The 24,790-nt window shown below is 56.2% G+C and overlaps 1 protein-coding gene across 2 annotated transcripts; it reads right to left on the minus strand.

The window, feature by feature from the left end:
- Nucleotides 1-250: 250 nt before the first annotated feature.
- On the minus strand, nt 251-24,790 carry IKBKE (inhibitor of nuclear factor kappa B kinase subunit epsilon). Of its 2 annotated transcripts, none has more exons than XM_074351945.1 (22): nt 24,558-24,790; nt 23,860-23,952; nt 22,128-22,239; nt 21,312-21,452; nt 20,784-20,913; nt 19,562-19,743; nt 18,655-18,815; nt 17,709-17,819; nt 17,208-17,387; nt 16,420-16,616; nt 15,609-15,673; nt 15,429-15,520; nt 15,254-15,340; nt 11,515-11,590; nt 11,274-11,386; nt 8,817-8,893; nt 6,320-6,359; nt 5,505-5,606; nt 4,004-4,100; nt 3,144-3,256; nt 2,808-2,879; nt 251-1,059 (listed from the first exon to the last, which is right to left on the minus strand). In XM_074351945.1, exons 3-22 carry the CDS (start codon nt 22,212-22,214, stop codon nt 1,026-1,028), a joined length of 2,157 nt encoding a protein of 718 aa, XP_074208046.1. In that variant the 5' UTR covers nt 22,215-22,239; nt 23,860-23,952; nt 24,558-24,790; the 3' UTR covers nt 251-1,025. The 2 variants fall into 2 exon arrangements, with proteins under 2 accessions (XP_074208046.1, XP_010961562.1); XM_010963260.3 differs by having other exon boundaries at nt 22,128-22,242.

Below are 24,790 nucleotides of genomic sequence, written 5' to 3' on the forward strand. Positions count from 1 at the left end.
GAGGTGAGCCCCCCTCACCCCACCACCACCAGCAGAAGGCCAGCTGCCTTGGGCTCTTCCCTGAAATCAGGGCTCATTTCAGGGAAAGGCAGGAATCAGGAAGTGACCGGCCCTGCCTCCATTTCCCAATCCTCCTCACAGATCCCCACCCGGTCCCGCTTGGTTGCCAAGCACACCCAGCTGAGGGTCTCCCCCGCCTCCCAGCCGCAGCCCAGTGACAGCTACTCAGACATAGGAAAGAGCATCACGCTTATTTCACTTCGTGAAGGTGCAGGCCTTTATTTCTTCAGAGCTCTCTGGACTTGTGGGCCTATGCTAATTGGCATGGCTGCTGTTGACACCGCTGCCTGCAAACCCCAGAACCTGGTGGTGCCTCAGAGAGAGGGAGGAAGGGTCCCCAAGACACTGGCACCTGCCTCGGCCACCGTCCTCTCAGCCTTAGGCTCAGCCAGACCCAGAGGAGAGCAGTCAGGCTCCGCCAGGCCTGGGGCCGTGTGTGGTCACCCTCAGGAATCACAGGCAAGGGGAGAGGCCTGTGTGCTCAGCATGAAACACTTTAAGAGGAAGGAAGACTGAGATTATGCTGTTTGACCCAGCACCCTGGGGAAACCCCAGGGGGCCGCCTCTTCTGATCCCTGAGGAGTGAAGCCCTGTAAACCAGAGGCGGTGGGGCGGTGGGAGGGCCCCAGAGGGGCCTCTTCTCCCGACAGCCCGGCCAGGCTCAGCTGCACAGGCCAGGGCCACAGAAGAGCTCTGCCCGAGCCTGTGTAGGACACACAGGGCAGCCCAGGAGTGGGTCTGGGGTCTGGACAGAGGTGGCCTAGTGCCCCGGATCCTCTGCGCTGCTGCCCGCAGAGAGGCAGCCGAAGGTAATGCTGGTGACATCTCCTGGCTGCCAGCCAGGAGGGAGGTAGGCTGATGAGATGGGACCAGGTACCGTCCTGTGTTGGGTCCCGCAGTGCTGTCAGGAGAGCAGTGTCTGAGTTAGTCTAATGCTTCAGGATGCCTCGTGCACGCCCCAGAGCTCAGATGTCAGGAGCCGATGGGACCTGACTTAACCTGCAACGGAAGGCTCAGGTTAGCATCTCCCACCCAGGTGGAGAAGCCTGCAGACCACACCCCAGGGCCCGACACAGTCAGCTTCCAGGAGCACCGAGCCAGTCAGGTCCTCGGCTCTCCTCTCGTAGCGTCTGTGTGCACCAACAAGAACTCTCTGGTTCTTTTCCCTGACTCCACGTTAGAATCATCTGGGCAGCTTATAAAAATCCCCAACTCCAAGCTGTGCCCAGAGTCTCTGAACCCAGGCATCTGCACTTTTAAAAGCTCCCCTGGTGATTCTAAGGCAGCCAGGGGTCAAGATGAGGGGGAAAGGAATTCCAATTGTTTCTTTAGGCTCTTTGGTTATAGCTCTGAACAAGGAAGTAAAAAATCCTCAAAATAAAATTTTTGAGCTATCTGTAAATAGACTACGCATCACAGCAAAATTTATGTCGGCACTAAAATTAGAACTTCCTGCCCGTGAGGGTTGTTTTGGAAAGTCTTTTCAAGAAGCTGTCAAATCTCCTCTTTGAGGGTGTTTAAGAATGAGACATGGGATGCCTCCTCCACCCAAGGACCCTCTGAAACTCTGGGGACAACCATGAGCTCTGGGCCCATCTCCCCTACCTCCTGGGCCTGATTCTAGGGCCCCAGACTGGCGTGACCTCTGGGGAACACCTGCCATTTAGTGAGCCCTGCCTTCGCGCACCCTCCCCTCCCCAGCTCACTGCTTATCTCGTCCTGTTTAATCCCTGCATTAACACCATGAGGTCGGAATCACGATGCCGATTGTTCAGCTCAGGGCCGAACAAACCTCCCAGGGTCACGCGGTTGGTAAGAGTGGGAGTCAAACCCTGTTAGAATCTCTGCAGACTCTTGCTACCATGTCACTGGTCCCCCCGCGGGGGAGTGAGAGACGTAAGAATGACAGAGAGGATGTGGGAGGTGTGTGCACGCATGCGTGAGTGCCTATATATATATATATATATACACACACACACATATATATATGGAAATCTGACTTTCAGGGCAAGGACCATCCTTGCTTTTGACATTATGTCCTTCTCTTTGGTGATAAAATGTGCCTTGTAAAGTGGGACTTCTAAATGGCAGGTTTTTTTCCCTTTCAATTGTGCTTTCAATTGTGCTTATGAGAAGCTGGCCCCTCTGTTATCCTCCAGTTTTCTTCTCTGAATTTCACTCTGTTATCCTCCAGTTTTCTTCTCTGAATTTTCACTCTGAATTTGCACAAAATCCAAAAGGCTGAGCCCTGCTGCAGGGCCCAGCAGCCCCCCGGTATGCTCAACCCCCTGAGGAAGGGACTCCAATCAGGTGACAATGCAGAGTCCCTAATAGTGGGCCTGCAGCCACGGGCAGCCCTCCCCAGCTCCGCACTGTGTTTCCTGGACTGTGACAGGCAGACGGAACAGCCCTGCTCTGAGGATGGTGGTAAAGGCTAAAGGAGTCGACCTGGATGAGGCGTCAGACAGTCTACCTTCACACAGGGCCGGACACAGCCGCCAAGCCACATGCCCCTGGGCCCCCATCTCTGACCACCCCGAGGCCCACGCTCTCCTGACTGTAGTGATAGCCTCAGCTGGTGAGCACGCTGACTCGCCTGTGCACAAGGCTGAAGCTCTGATGTGACAGTTTGGAACATGGACACCTGTCGTCAAACCTGCGTGGCAGGCACGGGGCCTGTCCCCTGAGGCGAGGGCAGCTCGGGGACCCAGCCTCCCCACCCCCAGCCCCCAGTGGGGACTCCTTACCCTTCAATGATGCGGTTGTTGTCCTGGAGGTCAGACGACAGCAGCTTCATCTCCTCACAGAGCTCCTGCATGCTGCCCAAGGACAAGGCCAGAGAGGCAGCTGTGGCTAAGGCCAAAGTCGCTCTGCCCAGACCCCTTCCCAGGAGGCCCACCCTTCTCCACAGCCCCACCGGGCCTCTGTTCCTTGTTCCTGTCTCTGGGGCCTAACACGCACACGCACACGCACACACACACGCACACACATACACACACACCCCGACTCACACAGACACACACACACACAGACTCACACAGACACACACACATACACACACACACACCCTCTCTGGCACTCACTGCAGAGTCAGCTCCCTTAGTGCAGGGCTGGGATAAGGGGCTGCAGGGGGCGATGAGGCCCCAGCCCCCTGTGTTCTGTCCTGGAGGAGCTGATGCGATAGCCGGTCAAGGATCTGAAAAGAAACACACTTTAGTCAGAGGGGACAAGCCAGCTCACACGGTGGGGGCAGCAGGGGTGTGGGGAAGGGTGAGACAGGGGTAATGAAGTGGTCCCTGGCCCACCAGCCCGCATCCCTGGAGTGTCCAGAACACTCAGGCCTTTCCCACAAGCCCCTCCTTCTTGTCCTGGGAGCACAGCCAGCACAGCCACCGCCCTGTCTCTGCCTGTGTTTAGGGGTCCAGGCTGCCGAGTCCCCTTCGTGTCTGACCTGTACCTGTCATGACACAGGATGAGCCAGGAGCTGTGGAGAAGGGGTGCGGGAAGCCCAGGCTCTGAAAGAATCTGTCCTGTGCGGGGAGGGGAGGAGGCGCCATGTGGGGCTCGCTCCTCGAAGGACAGCCCTTCTCTGTCCCTGCTGGCAAAGCGGGCAGCTTCTCAGAACTGCCTGTGGGTTTGTCTCTTTGCAGAGAGCAGATCAGAGGACCGAGAAGGGTTCACATGCCCCTCAGGAGTAGCGCTGGTTCATGAGGAAGATGTCCCAGCCTTCGGGCAGCTCTGCCCTTGCAGCAGCCATCAGTCTGAGAACACTAGGAAGTGCCTCCCACGCTGGAGGGTCAGAGCCCTCCCACCCACACCAAAGTGCTTGGACTCGGTCAAGGGCAGCTCTGCCCCGGGGCAGGGGTGCAGCCCGGACGCCCCCCAGGAGCCTGATTGCCCCGGCTCCCCTAGGCAGCCCCAGAAGCTTCTAAAGCTCCCTCACCTTGCTGAGGCTCTCCTGCGCTCCCTGGGCTTCAGTGTTACAGGCAGCCACCGAACAGCCAACCAGGCGCAGGTGGTTCCTGGTCTCATGCACCACCCTCGAGAGAGCAGAGAAGCATCAGAGCCGGACTCATTCGCTCTCAGCTGCCCACCCAGCAGTTTGGGTCACCAGACACAGAGAAGAGCTTTCCAGATGGCAGAGGCTGGAGCTGGTGGGTCCCAGGCATGGGCCTCCCTCAGTGCCTCTGCCTTTCCAGCTGTGCCCTCACTCCGTCCCTGTCCCACGGTGATGACCACTCTGACCCTGGCTGGTGCCTGTCTGTGTAGAAGGACGGGGGGAGCTGTGAACATGCCTGTCTCGGGCCGGGTCACACCAGCCGGTCAGGGGGAGCACTGGCCCCGGTCAGGGAAGCAGAGACCGCCCGCAGTGGGACACTTAAAGTGGGAACTGCCCACGCTCCCGTTTCCAGAACAAATCAAAGTCAAGACTGTGTTATGAATTCTCATCTCTCTCTGAGAGGAGGGAATGAGCCAGGTCCTGGATGAGGGAATCAGTGGTCATTCTTAACCCTGGCTATGCATTAAATCGCCTGGAGGAGGTTTTAAAATACTGACATCCAAGCCCTGCTCCAGACCAGCTGAATCAGAACTGGGGGTCGGTTAGGGTGGGGGAGCCAGGCATTGCGTTTTTGTTTTTTGTTTTTTTTTTGGCAGGGGGAGGTAATTAGGTTTATTTATTTATTGTTGGAGGTACCAGGGATTGAACGGAGGACCTCCTAGGACTTCCTTGCTAAGCACACACTCTACCGCTTGAGCTATACCCCCTTCCTTGGGCATTGTCTTCTAATGTTTGTGTGGGAGAGTGTCTGGGTCTTAACCCTGTAATGAGCCCACAGGTCACAAGGGCCTCTGAACCGGCAGCAGCTGGGAACCTGCCCGCTCATCTCAGGACGCTGCAGGGGAAGGAGGGCGGGGCTTGTCTGAGAGGGAGAACCCAAAACTCCCATAGGCGACAGTGTGAGAGGGGGTTCTATTTAAGGGCCTCTGCCTCCCTCTGCTTCTCAGACCACTTGTCCTCATCCCAGAGGGACCTTGCATTCTCCCCAGTGAGAGGGCTTCCTAACACTGCCACCAGGGACCTGGGAAAGAATCCGGATTTTAGAGGCAGTCACACCCACACACTAGTCCTGGGTCTGCTACTTACTAGCGGTGTGGTATTAAGGAAGCAACCTGTTCTCTGAGCCTCAGTTTTCTCATCTGTTAAATGGGGTGACAGTATCCACTGCATAGGGTAGATACTGTGGGATTAAATGAGCTAATGTAGAGATGGAAATCACCCACCAGACTGCCTGGTCCACCCAGGGCCATAAAACCACCCATTTCTTTCCCTTTATTCCTTTATTACCATCTCCCTTTCAACTGGGGCTCTGCAAAGCCCAGGGTGTCTGAAGCTGGGAAGGGCCAGGCTAGGAGTGCCCTGGGGATCTTGAGTTCAGTGTTACCTCATCCTCTTGCCGTGTGTGGCCAGCGATGCCTGGTACTTCTGCACATGCTCCTCCTGGAACACCTGCAGGAGCCTTTTGGCTAAATGACTAAAATTCACCCTGAAAAGACAGAAACCGAGGTACAGAGATGAGTGGCCAGAGCCACCTGTGCACAAGCCTAGTATCATGCAAATACCCAGTCCCTGGGTCCACAGCAGGTCTGCCTCTCCAGAGGAGGAGGTGATCGCCCACGGGAATCGTGGCAATCAGAGTGGCCGGCACACAGCACACTTCAACAGATGGGTGTGGGAGAAAGACAAGCACCTCAGGGAACACACACGCTCTCAAGCTCAGTCCCCAGGAAGAAGGAGAGACAGTCGTGTGTGTGTGTGTGTGTGTGTGTGTGTGCGAGCAGGGAGTCAGGGTCAGGGATAGAACTCAGGGAGTGAGTCCCCAAATAAGCATTAAATCAGGGAGGGCTTCCTGGAAGAATAGAGTGTCCAGGAGACAGAGGAGCAGAGAGAAGCCCAAAGGAGAGCTAGGCAGAGGTCAGAAGCAGGTGGTAAATCAGCGAGGACGATGAGGGAAAGAAATCCTACTTTTGTTCCCACCAGAAGTCAGTCCAGTTCCACCCAGACTGCGGCTGAGAAACCTCCCTCCCTTGGCTGCAGATGACCTGCCCCAGATGTAGTGACCCCATCCCACTTTCCTCCTGCCCAGCTCCGGCCTGGGATCAGGGCCCTTCACCACCTCTTGTCCGGCACAGGGAGTCACTTTGCCCCGGTGACACCCACCCTCCTGCTGACCCGCCTGACGGGGGACAGGCCACTCACTTATCCAGCTTGTGAATCTGCTCCTCGTTGTAGCCAAGCCCTGCAGGAAAGAGACAGGACTGAGGTCACCGATTCAGTCAACAAAACCGAACAGCGCAAGGGCTGGGGGAAACTACAAGCATGAAAGCAGCAGCCTGGGCCCTGCTCCGCGGGAGCTCATAAGACAGACAGAGCCAGAAAGACGGACAAAGGGAAACAGGCACCTAAAACACTGCATTATGACAAGGTAGAGGCCCACGGTGTAGGGGGTGGAGGGATGAGTGCTTGGGGAGATTCCAGGTGGGAAGTGGTGGATGAGATGGGCCTTGAAGGATGTGGTCAGCCCTGACCTCTCACCCAGCACCCCTCCCAGCATGGCTGATGCCTGCAGCCTGTTGACCCCATCCCTGAGTATTCAGGCTGCAGGCAGAGTCAACTGGGTTCTGCAGCAGTGGGCTGGGTAAGCCAGGCCATGATGCTCAACCTCCCCTTCTCAGCCCAGCCCAGAAGGAGAGCTTCTACCAGCAGGGATGAAATTTTCAGTGTCTTGGCAGCTTCCTGACGATCTCTGCACTAGGGAGATGCTGCCCTCTCCTGGGCTTCAAGGGAATGGCCTCCGGTTAGTGGTTTCCCCAAGACGAAGTGGTGAGGAGGATGCCCTTGCTGCCTACTTGGGGTCCACTAATCCCCTAATAGCAGAATCGCCTTCCTGGGCTCCTTGTTCTGGGCCCTGCATTCAGCCAGCTGACTTGTGAAGCCCAAGGGACCCGGGACAAGTCCCAATCCTGCCTCCGATCAGCAGGGCTGTAGGCAAGTGAGCTCACCTTGTCCATCATGGGTAACGCGCGGGACGGGTGTGAGGGGTAAAGTAAGAGAGCCTGAAAATGATTGAACATTTTCCGGAATGGCATCTTTCAACACCTTGGATGTTGGCAGTTAAGTGTTATTCTTGGTTCATTTTAAATTTTAATAAAAGACCCTTGCAGACCAATAGAAATGAAATTCTTTTTGAGGCTGTAAAATGGGGTAGTTAAAAGCAGCTGGATCTGGATTGCTTGGGCTCCTTAACCTTCCCGTGTCTCAGTTTCCTCATCTGTACAATGGGGAGGATAACACGGTCTACGGTTTTCATGAGCATCAAATAAATTAAGAACAGGCATGGCCCAGAGGACGGAGCCCAGCACACGCAGGTGCCCTGCAGTGCGGTGGTTATACGATGGTGTAATTCCAGTGATGGAGACAGAAAAGCCTCGGAAGTTCTCCTAAAGTGACAGCAAAGGTGGCCAGTGGGGTGTCAGGCCAGGTTTCCTGAGCTCAATCCCCGATGGCTTCAGGGAACAGGGTTTCCCCGTCTCCTGTGCTGCTCTCCCTCCAAGTGAGACACAGAGACAGGATTGCGGTTCCCAGGGAGAGAGGATTCTCTTCTAGGTCTGTATGTCTAACAGCATGGCTGCGAGAACCTGAAACATGACTGGTACGGGCAGTGTGACTGAGGCCCTGCATTTTCCTTTCAATTCCTCCAATTCAACTTAAAAACTGAAGCCGTGTACGATGTTTTTTCCCCATCAAACACAGCTTTATTTTGGTAAGCGTACATTTCATTTTGTTAAAAAATTAGCTTCTGATTAGAGATGTGCTGCTAAGTGTAAAATACTCACAGGATCATGAAGACTTAGCACCAAAAAAAAAAAGAATGTAAAATATCCCTTTAATAATTTTGTTTATACTGATTACATGCTGAAACGACAATTTGAATATATGGGGTTGAATAAAATATATTATTAAAATCAATTCCACTTGTTTCTGCTTTTTCAATTTTGGCTACTAGTGAACTTAAAATTACAAATATGCCTGCATTATATTCCTATGGGACAGTGCTTTTGAGGTAATCCTAGGGACAGAAGAGAGCTTTGCAGTCAAGTCCAAGACCTAAAGTGTCGATTTCCTGCACGTTAGGACATGCTGGGGGCGTGGGTGGGAGAGACAGTCGGTTCCTGGAGCGTTAGCTTCCCAACTCCAAGAGTCAAACAGGGGCCCCCCAGGCTCCTGCAGCCCAGCCCTCCCCTGGGTTCAACCCTCCCTCACCCCAGGATGGGCAAGAAGCTTCCAGTCCCTGAGCCTGTGAACGGGCTGCCCCTGCCCAGAGGGTCTTGTGAGGGTTGGTAGATAATGCAGGCGAAGTGTCTGCACCAGGGACTCTAACCAGTTTTTCTCCAGATCATTTCTTTCCTGGAAAGTGTGATTCTTTCAAAGACATGATGCCCCGCCCTACCGCCACGTGGCAGCAAGCACAGGTGGAAAGGCTTCATGTCCCCCACTGGTCTGCAGACAGCGACCCTGTCCTAGCCCAGCTGCCCCTGGGTTCCACAAGTACCACCCGCATAGTGAGCCTCCAGCAGCAACATGATGGAGTATTAGGAACAACCAGATAATGCAGGGAAGGAGGAGGAAGGGAGGGAGTGGGGGGTGAGGGGCAGGAGAGCAGCAGGAGTGTTTTGCTCCCCTCCTCGGGGCTCACCTGGCCTCATCCTGGATTTCTTGAACTGTTTGTAGATAAGATACATCTTGTCCAAACAACACTGAATCTGCTGGATGCTGTGGGCAGGAGACAGGGAACAGGTAACACAAGTCAAATGGCACAGGTAAAGGGGGAGGCAGGGGAAGGGATGGCGGTGGGAGGAGGGGCGCTGTCTCCCTGCAGAAGGAGCCTCACTGCACAGTTTTGGGGGACAGTCAGGGAGTGGGGGGTGACTCTCCTGTGTCTAAGCCTGTTTGAGGCCCCTGAAGGCTGGCCAGCCGTCTCTCATTCTTGTATTTATTCTCTCCTTTACACACGCACACACACACACACACACACACACACACGCGCGGTATTTAATAAGAGATGAGGTCGAGGAGAAGCCAAGCAGGACAGGCAACAGAAAAGCAACCTTTGCTGCACAAGGGGCTTGAGAACAGGTTCTGGGAAGGAGCCTTGGACCCTGAAACAGGAGAGTTTGGCCGCGGCAGCTGTGCATGGGAGCAGGGCAGGAATTTCTTTCCTGTTCCCTGGCAGGAAGGGGTTGTGCTTTCTGAGAATACCCAATGCCAAGCACAGAGAAGGAAGTTAAATCATGAATCAACAACCCTTGTTAAAAACAAGAATGAATCAAGGCCCTCAATCCTGCCTGCAAGCAGGGGAATGTGGAAGATGACCTCTTGAGGTCGTCCTCGACCTGGGGTTCAAGGTCATGATTGTTTCTCTTTCCCTTTTTCAGGATACAAACACTTTGCTTGAGATGCTGGGTATGTGCTGGGCGTGGGGGTTTCTTCCTCACCCTCAGGTCTATGTAACTCCCCTTCCTCCCTACAGCAACTCCCAGGGACCCCGTCTCAGCCGTCTCTGGAGCTGGACTCTGGGCAGAGCCCAAGCCTGTCCTGGGACTCTGAGGGTCCCAGGTGCCTTCCCTCCTGGAACACGGGGTGGACAAGACCCCACATCCAGCCTTTATCCAAAAGGCTCGGGCCAGATGTGCTCCAAATTCAGAACTGGCTTCTGATCTGAGAAGGCTGGTTCAGTGTACACGCACTGTACGGTGGAACAGCGCCTAGTGCGGTCTGGGGCAGCATCAAGTGCCCTCCACCTTCAGAGAGCCATAAGAATATTCGCCCTCAGACTGTAAAGAGCCTCGCGGCAGTTTAGGTCACATTTTGCAGCCAAAACCGTTAGGAAAAACTGCAGTGTCCAGAGCTTTCTGAATGCAGAGCTGAGGAGCTGGGGCGTGGACCTGTGCTGGCGCTGATGGCAGGGGGTTCGAGGAGGTGGCCCCGTCCTGGGGGAAGCGGGCAAGGGAGGCAGCGGCTCCACGCGCAGGCTGTGGGGCGGGTGGGAGTTTTTATGTTTCTCAAAAGGGAGAATGGGGTTTAAAAGTCATAAATCCCTGGTGTAGGCCAAGAACATAGGCTTCGGAGGTTGGCAGACCCGATCCGGAGCCACGTCTGTCGTGTGTCATTTACTAGCTGTGTCTGAGGGCAAACTAACCTCTCTGAGTGAGCATCTTCATCTATAAAAGGGGCATAATAGCAGTAGTGCTGTTGTTGTCTTGAGGGTTAAATGAGACGATAGTGAGACAGGAGGGAAGGGCGCAGGGCACAACCTTTAAAAGAATGACTTAGCTGTTGATACGACAAAAACTGGTCAGAACCAACGAGGCCCAAGAAGGAGGAAGACCCGATCTCCAGTGCACCTTGAGCCTCATTATACGTTCACTGTCATACATTAGCTGCTAAATGGCGCTCCCACAGGCGCCAGGACAGTTCCCACGCTGGCCATAAAAAGCCAAAAAGTGGGCAGTGGCCCAGTTCCTCGAAATCCTCACCCCTTTCCCCAAACAGTTGGAATAATCCTCCCACTTGTTAGCATATGAAATTACCCCACCCATAAAAACCAGCCACCTCTGCACCCCAGGGCTGCTCTCCCTTCTGAGATGGGCTGCATTCTGTCTACAGAATGTGTATCTCTCTAAATAAACTTGTTTTCACTTTACTGTGGCTCACTCTTGAATTCTTTCCTGCCTGAAGCCAAGAACCCTCACTTGGTGGGGTGCATCCAAGGAACTCGCCCGAGACCTGGGACCACCCTCTTGTGCCCCATTTTCTTGCAACAATAGAAGTAGGAGGACCTATTCAAGGGTCTGACACAGAGCAAGGGTTCCAGAGAGCTGAGGAAATGAAATTATTCTTTAATTTAGAACTATTGCACCTGCTGCAATTTCTAATTCATTCTCTAAACTCCCAGATCAAGGCAGGACCCCAGACCTTTTTCTCCATTTGGCCAGGCTCATGGGAGGGTCTCATATACTCCTGAGTCCCCCACCCCTAACCCCATGCCCCAGCATCCTTGCTAAGATAAGGGAGAAAGCAGGCTGACTGGGCCTTTTGTGTTATGTGCCCTCACCCCCACCTCCACCCCACCAAGAAGGAAAACCCCACAGACCTTCTGTCCTCATGTACCTGATCCCGGTTCTTCCCCAGCTCAGAGCTCAGGCTGCTCAGGGTCATCTGGGTCTCTGTGATATTGTGGGAACATTTGGAGAGGACCTCAGCCAACTGTGGGGCAAAAAGGCAGACCCCCAGGGGGTCCTCAGCTGGAGGCTCTGATGGCAAGCCTGGCTGGACCCCTGCCCCTCCCCCGGCTCTGCTCCAGACAGCCCCCCACCAGCCCCATCCTCACTCACAGTCCGCAGCTTGGCCCTCAGCTCTGCAACTCTCATCAGTTCCTGGAGCTCAGGCACTCCAGCCACGCTGCCGAACCTCGAGGGATGGATTAAAACAGACGTAAGGAACACAGCAACCAGACACAAAGTGTGGTCTCGGATTGGATCCTGGTTTTGATGAGACCAGGTAGATAAGGAGATTTGGGGGATAACTAGGGGAACTGGAACATGGGTGGGTACGACAGAGGACACTAAGGTCTATTGACACGGGTGGGGCAGGGCTCAAAGCTGAGAAAAGCAGTAAGTACAGGAAAAGGGCAGGTTGCTTAGTACCTACACGCACACAGGGGAGAACTGCCTAGAAGGCCATGTTCTGCTAGGGAGCGACGATTACCTTTGGGTGGTAGGATATGGCATTTTTATTTCCTTTTTGCTTATCTGTGTTTTCCAACTTAGTACAATTAGCACCTACTGTTTTTACAGCTGTAACAATTGGGGAAAAAAGAATCCTGTGTGTCTTGGCTTGGGAATGGAGGGGAGGGGAGGGGAGGAAAGAGGAGTGGGGAGAATGAAGGCGGGGATGCTGCCCACTCTGTTCACCATTGTATCTCCAGGGCCCAGGAGAGTGTTTGGCACACAGTAGGTCCTCCACATGAGACAGGAGGGAAGGGGGCAGGGCACAAGTAGTGAAGAAACGACACAGACATTGAGGATAGGACAAACTGGTTAGAACCAAGATGGCAGAAGGTTTGATTTCCAGTAAACCTTGAGCCTCACGGCACACGCACAGGCGCTATGACCGTTCCTAGGCTGATCATAAAAGGTCAGAAAGTAGGCGAGCGGGGGTATTTCCTGGAAGTCATTGCCCCTCCCCCAACATAGGTGGAATAATCCTCCTACTTATTAGCATACGAAATTACCAAGCCCATAAAAACCAACAACTCTGCATTTCGTGGTCGCTCTCTCTCTTGCCTTATGAGACGGGCTGCAATCTATGGAGTGTGCATCTACTTTTACTTTAAACACCCCACACCTCTCAGTCTGTCTCCCTCTCGCCCTTTGAGATGCCCGCGTTCTGCCTGTGGAGTGTGTATCTCCCGAGCTGCTCTCCCTTCTGAGTGAGACGGACCCCACTCTGTCTATGGAGCATGATTCTCTCTGAATAAACTTGCTTTCCCTTTACTATGCCTCGCTCTTGAATTCTTTCCCGTGCGAGGCAAGAACCTATTCTTTGGCAACATACACATGAGTGTTGAGTGAATTATCGAACACGTGGATGGGTTTTAGGGCATGGAACACTTTACAGCAGAAGAGGATGAGGCCGACCCAACCCAACGGGACAGGGAGTCAGGAGGGTGGGTCTGAGTCCTAGTCCAGCTGCCACACCTGCCATCTGTGCGATCTCGCAGTCGCTTTAGCTCTCTAAGCCTCAGGCTCTTCATCTGTACAATGGGGAGATAAGCTCCTTCCTGCTACCGAAAAAGGTGTTCGTGGGATTGGATGGGACCTCAGAGATAAAGCACATGACTAGAGAACATGTTTATATACAGACACACAATTTTGGGGGGGTGTGGGGACTGGGAAGCACTGAGACTCCCCGAGCCAGTCCAGGCCCCTGGAACTGCACCCCCCGAACGGTGCCACCAGATGGCAGCACCTGCCAGGGAGGACCGGGGAGCTTCAGGACAAGGGCAAGGACGCTCTGCCGAGGGAGCCCGCAGCAGGAGGCGCACCCGGTGGGAGAGGCGAGTAACCAGGATGGGCAACAACAGCGGCTTTGTGCCAGGGGCTCGGACGCCTCCCAACATGAAATTCAGCTCATTAAGAGAGCTCAGATTCCACTGTGGGAGGAGCCAGTGGCTTCAGACTTCAGAAGAACCTACAGGTCTGGGGATGTTCAGAAAAGAACGAGATTGCGAGGCACTGGCCTCTCATTTTGAAAATGAGGAAACAGAGGCCCAGGTAGGAAAGGTGACAAGGGCCTGAGGCCAACAGTGAGTCAGTGACGAGCTTGGGCCTGGCCCTCGGACTCTCTGCTCAGTGCGCTTCCCACTCTCCAGACGCCTCCTTTCCAGGAGGCCTCACAGCAGGCCCTCCCTGCACCCAGCTCTCCACACACAGCACCCCTCAGGGAGGCCTCGGGCCAGAACGGCCGCGGGGGAAACAGCAGTCGGCAGACGCTGGAACTCCGGGCCCGGGCTAGCCTGTCACCCCACACACTTGTCAGCCTAGGGAAGGTGGGCACACAGCCCAAGTGCTTCCTGTATGCATTTCTTTCCCACTCAAGAACCCACAAGAGACCCCTATTGGTCATTTCCCTGGATTCTCACCTCCCAGCTAGACCTCAGGACCTGCATGCGTTCTCCCCTACATTTCGCCCCTCTCCGATTCCACTCTGGGATATTTTCCGTCACAACTGTGGCTTTAGCAAACCTCAACAGCACTTCCCCACCCTTTGGTCGTGGCCTCCTTCTCTCTGTGCATAGGGCCTGCTAACCCAGGTATTCTGTCACATTCCGGCCTTAAAAGCCTCACTTCTTCCAGGAAGATCTCTGTGGTTGCTTCTACCCATCTCTAGTCTCCCTTTACCCAACTGTCCTGCCACCTGCACATGCTGTCCCCTGGGGAGTGAGGACCCTCTGCAGGCCTCGGGCCACCTCTATCCCTGGAAGCCCGCTCGGTGCTTGGACAGAGCTCTGCTCAGAGGATACTGCTGGCTGATACTGCTCACTGTAGCCCCCCATCTCTGGCATCACCTGAAGGGTACCCAGCCATGCTGGGGGCTCATCTTGGGACACACCCTCCCTCCTCCCTGCATGGCCACCACTCCCTCTGCCCCGTCATCAAGGTTGCTGCTGCCAAGTGCCAGGACGAAGGCAAGTTTGTGGTGAGTCAGTCAGCTTCTGGGAAACTCCTGGGACCTTCCTGAGGACGAGGGCTGCGGGCCGTGAGGGTGGGGACATCAGCATGTTGGGCACAGTCTCTCTGCTCCTCTGTCACCACCTGTCTTCTCCCACTGGGGAAGCCTTCCCTGGGCTGCAGAGCTTCCCTCTCGCACCCATACCACAGCCTTGCCTTCTAGATCCGGGGGTCCTGACTACCTTCTCGGTAGAGCTCTGGTGGATGCAGTCTTCCCGCGGCTCATCTCCAGACCCTCCGGCCGGATTTCCTCCTCCCCAGTCTTCCCCCTTTTCCAACCCATCACCCCTAATTAGCCCAAGTCAGAGGAGTGGAGGACGTGGAGTTCCAAGGATTAGGGTAGGGGATCCTAGGAGGTGAGGACAGTCTAAGGCCCAGAGGAAGGAGGAGTCTGGAGGATGAGACCACCTAGATCTCCGTCCTGGCAGGCTCGGGAACCACGTGTGGGTGTGAGTGCTCGCCCTGGATCCCTCTCCAGGGCCTGGTGCAGGTGAGCAGCTAAACCTCAGAGGAGGGGTCTGGTAGGGCAGAGGCCCTTTCCTGGGGCAGGGAGGCAGCCCCGGTACCTAGAGGGGCATTGCCACCACGGGCCCGTTCCCATGAAGTGAGGGACTGGGTGTGGGGGAGGTGTGTGCAGTCACCTGGCAGGGCTGAGGGTGAGGGACGAGGTGGGAGCAGCCTCTCCCTCCTAGGATAGCAGGGAAGTTGGGAGCTCTGGATGGGAGGTGGCGAGGGGCATGGTTGGAAAGATTGGGGGTGAGGAACAGACAGAGAGAAGGGCCGAGGGGTCTGAGCAGGCCCTGATCCTGCTGCAGCCTTCCGCCCCAAGCAGGACACCCACCTCTCGGTGCCCAGGCTGCTGCTGAGGAAGAGGAGGGCCATCCTGGTGACCTCCAGCGTCCGCCTGCACGTGGCCTGGAGTATCTCCCTGCCAAGGGAAGCCTGAGTCAGAGCTGTCTTCTTGCAGGGAACTGAGGGCACCGCGCCCTCCCCACCCAGTCCCCGGGGGTACTCACGTGAACCAGTGCAGCCCCCGAAGCATCAGCTCCTGCCCCGCCAGCAGGGACCGTGCCAGCCGCAGGGCCTGGTAGCTGGCCCCCAACACCCCCTGAAACACACAGGCGGGCAGGGTCAAGTCCTATACCCCCTACCCCTGTGCGAACCTCCCTCCCTGCCACCTGGGGGCCGTCCCTCACCTTAGCCGTGTTGTAATCTGCCTGCAGGTCCACTTTTGGGACGAACTTGGGGATGTCCAGAGCAGCTGCAGATAAAGACCCTGTCTGAGGGGGCTGCCTGTCTGGCCCTGGATGAGGTCTGAGCTCATCTTTCCTTACTGCCAGCTCACAGTCAGCCCTCAACACCCAGCTTCCCAACTCACCTAGAGCCGCCACCCTCAATCCTGAGAAGCACCAATGTGCTTCTTTACAATTGCAGTCCCTCACTATCCCCTTGTGTTCACTTTGAAGAACTGCAGCCTCGTACCCAAGGTCCCATCTCAACAGCAGAGGATGGGCTAAAAACCACCTCTTACATCCAGGGGTTTCAAGGTTAATTCCCCTCTCAGACCCTGAGGAGGAGGGTGAAATCAGCTTAATTCAAATGAGAAGGAGTGATATTTTTGCTAGAACTTGAAGGACAGAGCTCTGGACCCCTGACCGCCTTCCCTTCTCTCCAAAAGCCTGGGCGCCTGTTTCCGTCAACCCAAACTATCTGAGGTTTCCCCACCAATCACGGACCGCGGAGAGCATACTAAATCCACACCTCCCTGTTTCCTCTGGAGTCTCCTTCACAGATCTGTGGATGCTGTGAAGCAGGAAGGTCAGGCCACTGGCCTGAGTCATGTCATTTCAGAGGCATATGCTGAATTAGAACCCAGATCTCCCTTCTACACCCCAGGGGCCCAAAAAAACACCCACAGAGAAAATTAATATCCTGGATTGTCAACCCCTGCCCCTTGGAGGAGAACATAAAGAGGAGAAAAGATCCAGGCTGGGTGGTCCTACTCACGGTCCCTGAAGGCCAGCCCCTTGGGGGTCTCGCTGGCCATGCTGAACAGGGTCAGGGGGCTGCTTGCTGTGGTGTGGACGATGTGCTGTGCCGAGAGGTTGGGCTCAAGGACACAGAGGTGACCCTCAAAGAGGTACTCCTGGTGCTGGGGGGCCACGTTGGTCTGCTTGTACACGGCCTCCAGAAAGATGGCTATCCTAGACACACCAGGGCAGAGGATGGAAGGGGGGGTCAGCAGACTGGATACAGGGTCAGGGCGGCCCAAACCCCAGCTCAGACTTTGGGCTCTGCTTTTCAGAGGGAGGGACTGGGTGATTTGCTCTTTTATCCAGGGTAGAGACACAAAGGGTAGAGCTCATGTCTTATAGTGGATGGAGACAGAGCGGGGACAGAACTCAAGGAGCCCCAATATCCTGTCTCCACCTTCACACCTCTTTCTGCCATGTTCCCATTAAAAGTCACCTAGTCCCATAGCGTGCTCCAGGAATAAAGGGCTCTATGAGCAACACATTTGGGAAATGCACAGCCAGCACACGTGTGCGTGCACGCACACACACACCCTCAGGAAGTTCATAATGCATCTTAGCTTTGTGAAGTTTGCTGAATTGCTCAAGCCCAGCAGCAAAGAAGCCTGTTTAACTTTAACTTGGTGGAACTAGTATTTTTCCAAACTAAGTTTGGACCCTGAAGAAGCTTCCGTAACTAAACACCCCCCAGCACGCTGCCCAGGACACAGCCCTGTGCTTGGGGAGAGACGGCTCATGTTTCCCTTCCTGGCACCCACTCACGTGTTGTGCGCGTGGACATAGACGTGGTGCAGGATGGCCTGGGGCAGGGAGAAGACGTGGACGATGACTCGCTGCAGGATGTCACTGGTCTCCGCAAAGAACTGGTCGAAGCCCCAGCACTTGGCCTGCTCCACTTCCAGGATGTTTGCCAGGATGGGCACCAGCTGGCTCTGCAGCCCCCTGTCCCCCCAGGACATGAAGACTGTCAGGGGCCAGGGCCCAGACTTGTCCTCCTCGAGTAGGTGATAGGGGCATTCCATGAGAACACCCTGAAGAGCGAGGACTAAGGGGTGGAAAGGGGTGGGATGACGAGGAAGAGCCGGAAGGGTCTTCCAGCATCCAGATGGAGACACAAGCCAGAAAGGGAGAGTGGGAGCCCAAGCTGACAGCACACAGGGTCCCCCTGGGCCCGGCTTGAGGTAGGTCTTGACTCGCAGCAGAGAGGATGACACCGGCCCAGACTTGGGTCTGCATCTGCCCTTCCTGCAAAGTCCCACTCACGTGGACAGCTGGCAGGTGATGGGGAGGGTGTAGCTCCACTCCAGGGGCCCGTTCTCCCGCCTCTGAGTGCCCGCAATGGCCCCGGCCGGCTTCTCCGTGGTGATCCGGTACCTGGGGGAGGCGGGACAAGGTCAGCCGGCCTACCGCACTTCAAGGGATGACGGGCAGCGCGGAGGACTCAGAGCACTGGTGCCAGTCACCCAGCAGTTCCAAGGCAGCCTGAAAGTGGAATTTGAGAGTCCTGGCTCGCAGCCAACAAGATCTCCTAGTCTTGGTGCCCCCCGCCCCCAAGCTCTCTGCTCTCCTCTGTCCCGCACCACACCTCCACGGCCCTCCTGCCTCCACACCTGCGCCTGCGCTGCGCTTGTCCTGAATAGCCCGCCTTCCATGTTACTATTCCAACCGCCCCTCCCTTCAAAGTCCAGCCGACACTGACAGCCCCCATCCAAGTCAGTCTCCTTCTCCTTCCCCTAACCGAATGCACGTTCCACACAGCTTGACCCCTGAGCTGAAGGGGGCATTGACCGCCCTGCAAATCCACCTTAAGTCTCTTCTGCTCTGGGCAGTGCCCTCAGTGGGAGTAGCCTGGGTCTCCAGCTACTTCTGTGTCAGACAGCAGGAAACCTCAAGGAACCTGGGTCCTGGGGTCAGAAGGCTTACCCCCAGCTTTGCCCCAGCAGCCTCTGCAGCCTTGGGCAAGTCGCTTTGGGAGCCTCAGCTGAGATGTGGTGAGCCCCAGATGGAGCAGGGGTGCTCAAGGGAAGCACTGAACCCATCACCCAGGGCCAGGGCTCAGCTTTTTGTTTGATGGACTGATAACTAAGGATCTAAATGGAGCCTGCATGGGGGTGGACTAGGAGGACCGCAGAGTCAGAGGCAGAAAAGGAGACACAGCAGGAACTGGCAGGGAAGGCCCAGGGCCCTCCCCCCACTCCCCTCACCGTACATGATCTCCTTGTTGCGCCGAGGCCCGCCGAAGGGGACGAAGGGCAGGCTGCCGGTGGCTGCATGGTACAGGGTCACCCCAATGCTCCAGAGATCCACGGTCACCCCAAAAGCCTTCTGCTGGGGCTTGCGAAGCACTGCCCGCTCATACATGTCAGGATGCTGCCAGAGGAGGACGGGAGAGCAGTCATGGAGGGCGAGGGTGGCCGAGGGCCTGATCCCTCCACCTACCATCAGAAACCCCTTCAGGTGGAAAACAGAACCGTCAGAATGTGTCTCCTATGTCATCTCAAAAGTGGGTGTGGCATGCGCTTATGCAGAGAATTTCCCTCTGCCCAGCCTCTGCCCTGGGGAAGGCGGTGACCAGTGGAGCTCCCTGCTCCATGAGGATCAGATCAAGGACTTAATGAAAAAGGGGGGCCTGGGCAGGCGTCCTGGGTAGGGAGGCTGAGAGGGGGTCTGGGCAGGGGCCCTGGGCAGGGGGTGCTGGGCAGGGGTCCTGGGTAGGGGGGCTGGGAGGGGGCCTGGGTAGGTGGCCTGGGCAGGGGTTGCTGGGCAGGGGTCCAGGGAAGGAGGTGCTGGGCAGGGGTCCTGGGTAGGGATCCTGGGTATGGGGGCTGGGAGGGGCTCTGGGCAGGGGGCCTGGGCAGGGGTCCTGGGCAAGGGTCCTGGGCAGGGGGCCCGGCAGGGCATCTGGGGAGGGGGCCTGGGTCGGGGGCTGCAGAATTGCCTTTGTGTTCTTAGAGAACAGAATGAATTGCTCTGGTTGTGGTTAGTGAGCTCTAGCCCTGCTGGACTATCCAGAGAGACTGGAGAGCCCCTTGGAAGGGCTCGGAGGCTCACTAGGTGAGGGGCAGTCAGCCGCAGGGGGGCCCTCAGCTCGGCCAGCGGTCCCCGGCACCCCTCACCAGGTACTCCTCAGTGCCGTAGACCGACACGAAATGCTCATCATCGCCCAGCTCCCGGGCAGCCCCGAAGTCCGTCAGCTTGTAGATGCTCTGGCCCTCCTCGCCCACCAGGCGCATGATGTTCCCCGGCTTGATGTCTCGGTGCACGACGCCGTTCTCCCGCAGGTGGTTCATGCCGGCCACTGGGACACAGGCAAGGCTGCTAGTGGCTCTGGCCGGGGACAGCCCGGCGTCGAGGCTCACCTCAGGGGAAGGCTGTCCCGGGCCCACAGAGACAGAGGGTGACAACCCACAGGCTGACTGGGCCACAGGGCACAGAGCAAAGGACACAGAGCAAAGAGCATGGGCACAGAGCAAAGGACGAGGGTCCCAACGATGTAGGGTGTGGAGGCTCCACTGGGATTCGCTAAGAAACCAAGAGGGCTGGAGGCCCTGCCTCCCGGAGGAGGGCATTCTCCTCCCTACCTTTTTTTTTAATTATTATTTTTTCAAATTGTGCTAAAATATACCTAATATAAAATTTACATTTTAACCATTTTTAAGCTTACGCTTCAGTGGCATTAAACACACTGACATTGTTGTGCAACCATCACCACCATCCACCTCCAGAACTTTGTCAAGTTCCCAAACAGGAATTCTACCTATTAAACACTCCCCTTCCATCCCCTGCATCCTCTAACCCTCAGAGTCACAATCTACTTTCTGTCTCTGTGGATTTGACTGCTCTAGGTCCCTCACATAAAAATAAATCAGACAGGATTTGCCCTGTGTGGCGGGCTTTTTTCACTCAGCAGTGTCTTCCAGGTTCACCCACGTTATCACATGTATCCAAATGTCCTTCCTTTAAAGGCTGAATAGTATTCCATTATATGTATATGCCACATTGTGTTTATCCATTCATCTGTCTGTGACATTTGGGTCGTTTGCGCCTCTTGGCTATCGTGAATAATGCTGTTGTGAACACTGGCGTTCAACCTATTTTAGATTTTACTCTTGAATTGTAGTTTTAAACTGCCGAGTTGCAGGAATCAGACACTTGGATTCTGTCCATTCATTAGTGTCTGTTCCAGGCCTGTGAATGAAAAGCCTCTTATGTTTCAAGGTTCTTCTGGGTCTGGATACGTTCCAGAAATGCCACACCCCTCTGGGGCTTTGCTTTTGCCCGAGGGCTGGGCCTGAGGTGGGGAGGGGGCTCCCGGGTGGGAGACGGCAGGGGACTTACCCACACAGCGCAGGACCACCAGGAACTCGTCCTCCGGCAGCCCGAAGGCGTTCTCAGGGCTCTCCAGCACATTGAGCAGGCTCCCGCTGGAGCAGTACTCCATCACCAGCACCTTCTGCCGGCTGCCCCCCTGTGGGTGGGATGGCGGGAGGCTTGGGGAGGAGGGCACATCTCCCCTTCCTCAAGATAGGGTGGCTCAGCCTAGAGCCAAAAGCCCCCATTCTCTTGGTCCCAGCTCCTGGCTGGCCCTCCCTCCTTGGCTTCAAACTGATCTCATACCCCTGAGCCCAGGGTCACCTTTTCCAGGAAGCCCTCTTGGATTAGGCCTTCCTCCCCATCCTTACTTTCCCACACGGCCCCCAGCCCCCTGACATTCTTTATTCCTCTCTATAGGTTGTTGCTCTGGCCAACCTGCTGGCTGGCTGGCTGATGAGCCTGTGCCCAGATCTATCATTATGTGACCTCACTCTTCCCAGCCTGTGAGGGTCAAGGACAAGACCACCTCCTCTGACCAAGCACTGGACTCACCGTCTCCTCCACTGCAAAGAGCTTGATGATGTTCTGATGGTTCAGCTTCCGCAGGACCTCGAACTCCCTCACCTGCACCTCCCGGGGTCGCAGGTAGCTGGCAGTGTTGAAGACTTTCACAGCAACCAGCTCCCCGGATTTCTGCCGTGGGGGATAATGTCAGTCCCACCGCTGCCCTGGGGAGATCACCTCCTCCCAGGCCTCCATTCAGCCCCTCCCACCAGCCTGCCCCCCGGGGATGTGTGAAGGCAGCCTGGCTGGGGATGGGGCTCCCACTCTCAGCTCCTTCCCCCAGTCAGAGGGTACAGAGCCGGTCCTGCAGCACTGGGAGATGATGAGAGCTTGGCCTACTTGATGCCCTGCGGGGGATGGTTTATTCTTATTATTACTATTGCTCTAGGCAATAACTACAATGGTAGCTCACACTCCCTGGGGTTAGCAGCAAAGCTGGGATTGAATCCTGTTCTGTCTGGCTTCAGTTGTTAAGTACAGGATGGTACAGCACGTCGCGTGTATTTGATACAGCTCTCGACAAAAATGAAGGCGGGATAAATCCAAACAAGCCCTACTTCCCACCCCCGGATGGTGGCCTGTGTCTTCATCCTTTCTCTCCAGTCCCAAACCGTGCCTGGCAGAAGCATCGCCCCAAGGAGCCCTTTTCGGATCCCCACACCTCTGCTCAACCTCAGAGTGTGCAGAACAAAGCCCAGAGGCTTCTGCCCAGCCACATAGGCCCCTGGATGCCCACTGGGGGGCCAGCTGGGCTGAGGACTTCCTGGGGGTGAGGGGGCCAGGGTGGGCTGGGCTGCATCCTACCTTGTTTCGGGCCTTGTACACACTGGCAGTGGCGCCCTGCCCCAGCAGGTCATCCGTGTGCCACAGGTAATTGACGGTGCTCTGCATCTCCTGCTCCCCGCTGGCTGACCGCCTTCTGCCCAGAAGAAGAACACACTGGGGTCCAGGGTTTCACCCCTGACCTGGGGTGAACACTGGTGACCTGACCAGTGGCTGTGCCCAGCACCACCCCGTGAAGGGCTCCATGTGGCCATTCCAGAGGCAGGGGGCAGGGGGAGTGTGAAGCACAGAGAGGTTAAGTAACTTCCACGGTGCCCTCAGCCCACAGCCCAGGCCTGGCCCCCTGCAGGCCATTCTTCCTGTCCCTGCTCCCCAAGTCCCCTCCCACCTCCTCCCCAAACAGGCATTCTCCAGAGACAAACCCTTTTCTCTGTCACCTCTCCCCAGCCTGGAGACTCCTGGGATTTTGGCATCCAGGTCTGGGATTGTCCCAGGAGGCAGAAACAGTGCTTGAATGAAGAGCCCCGGGTCAGGAAGCGTCAACCACATCACCACAAATCTCCAGGATTGCAACATGAGCCTGGAGCCCCTCCCCACTGCTTGCTCAGGCCCACCACTTCCTGCTGTGTGAACTGACAGGCGTCAGGAGGCCAGCACGGCCAGGTCAGCGCTTCCTGGGAGAGGAGAGTGCTGCTGCAGAGGGTGCGTGGGGGGGTGGGGGGTGGTGGGAGGAGGCAGGAGACCGGCACATCCAAAGGCTTGGGAGCCCTCAGGAGGATCAGAAACCCCTCCACAACTCTGTTCCCCATCTTTGTCCCCATTCTCTTCACGCCAAAGGCCAGTTCCTCTAAAGCAATTGGCTCTGGAGAGTGTAGCCTCAGAAGTCAAATGTGTTGCTTATCTGAAGAAGAGGGCCAGGGCTGGTCTTGACGCAGTGACTGCGAGGAGCAGAGGAAGGGCCACCACCCCTTAAAGACCTTCAGATAAGGTTGGACTAGGCAGGCCTTCTTCCTTGCCTCTCAAAGGTTATCAACCCCAGGGTCACTGTGCCTGGAAACCCGCAGTTCCTTAGCTTTGAGCCTTCTCTCTGTTATCTTTTTTTGTTTTTTTAAACAAATGGAAACCTTGAGAATGTCCATTCCTGGAGCCAGAGGCCAAGTCAAGAGATGAGCGGTCAATCCCTAGTTTCAGAGGATGTATTAGGGCTGGCATCTTACAGAAGCAGCTGAGGTGCTCAGGGTCTCTCTGAAGACACTGTGCTAGCTCAGCAGGAACGAGCTGGTGAGGTTTTCCCCTCTAAGGCTGAGGGGGAATCAGCCAGCGGGTCTGGGAGTGGGTGTGTGTTGCGTGTGTGTGTGTGAAGCCAGGTAGAGCATCCTGGAATCAAGGCCAAAGACCCAGCCAGGGGAGATTTCACGATCTTCAAAAATCCTCCCCAGGGCTGGTCCTGGGGCAGAGGGCAGCTGGTGTTCTGAGAAGTGGGCAGTGTGGTGCAGAGGGCAGAGCCCTAGACAGGGTGGCATGTCCTGGGCTCTGCTCCTGGCCCTGCCAGGGCTGCGCTGAGGAGCTGACTGGCAGCACATCCGGGCAGGTCTGCGCGTTCTGCGACCTCCCGCCCAGTGAAGGGCTCACTATCCTTCAGCAGTGGTTGAATGGAGGAGGGTGAGTCCTGGAGCCAGCGAGCCAGCTGCCCCTCCCACTTTCCTCCTCCTCCCTTCCGCCTCCCAGCTCTACTGTGGCCAAAAGCACTTACCCTGTGCTCTGAGCAGCCCCAGATCAGGCAAAGACTCTCCCCGGCAAGCGTGTGTTGTTATGCTTTCCGTCTGTGGCAAGTCCAGGAGCTGAGCTACACCGGAAAGAGGAGGGCGGATGAGAGGCACCCCTGGGCGCTGTTTGATACTCAGCCTCCATCAAAGGCCCCCCAGCCCCAGCCCTTTAACCCTTTCCTGTTTGTCACCCTCCTCCACAGAACTGGGGGTTTCCAGCCCAATTTCCCAGCTCCAGGAGACTTTCCTGGCCACTCCCACCTCCAGGAGAAGAGGCAGGGAAAAGGACCCCAGGAGAAGTGAGAACAGGCACCAGAAGCCAGCCAGAAGAAAAGTACGGAGGCAGAGCTCAATGCTGGCTTCGGGGTGTTGGGCAGCAGAGCCCCGGAAGGGAGCATCATAGGTGGACCACAGCTCTCCTCTTGCCACAACCCTCCCTGGGTCTCACCAACCTCCAGGAGGTCCTTTGCAAGGGTGCCCACCAGAGATGGAGCACAGGGCACCTCTGGGGCGGGGGGAGGAACAGCAGCCGCAGAGAGATCCAGGGAGGGGACATAGGCTGGGAGAGCCGCTGCTGACAGGTCAGCACCCCAGCAGGTCTGCTAAGTGATGCCCTGCATCTGCCAGGCGCTGGGCTCCCCCATTTACTCCCCCAACCCTCACCCCATGGACTCTGCACACTCACCCCATCTCGGCTGTGGGGCATGCAGGGTTGTGGGACTGTGTGGTGACCCCAGAGCTTTCAGGGCTTGTTGTCATTCACAGGCAGTGCCCAGAGCATCCTGGTGACCACAGGACCCGAAGACTGGGCCAGCTGAAGTGGCCGTGTGCCACCCGGGAGCTGGGAGAGCTGGGAGCAGAGGCCAACACTCAGCTCAGCTCCCAGCCGGCTCTCAGCTCTCTCACACTTCCTGATTT

This window comes from Camelus bactrianus, chromosome 23, assembly GCF_048773025.1.
Source record: "Camelus bactrianus isolate YW-2024 breed Bactrian camel chromosome 23, ASM4877302v1, whole genome shotgun sequence".
NCBI lineage: Eukaryota > Metazoa > Chordata > Mammalia > Artiodactyla > Camelidae > Camelus > Camelus bactrianus.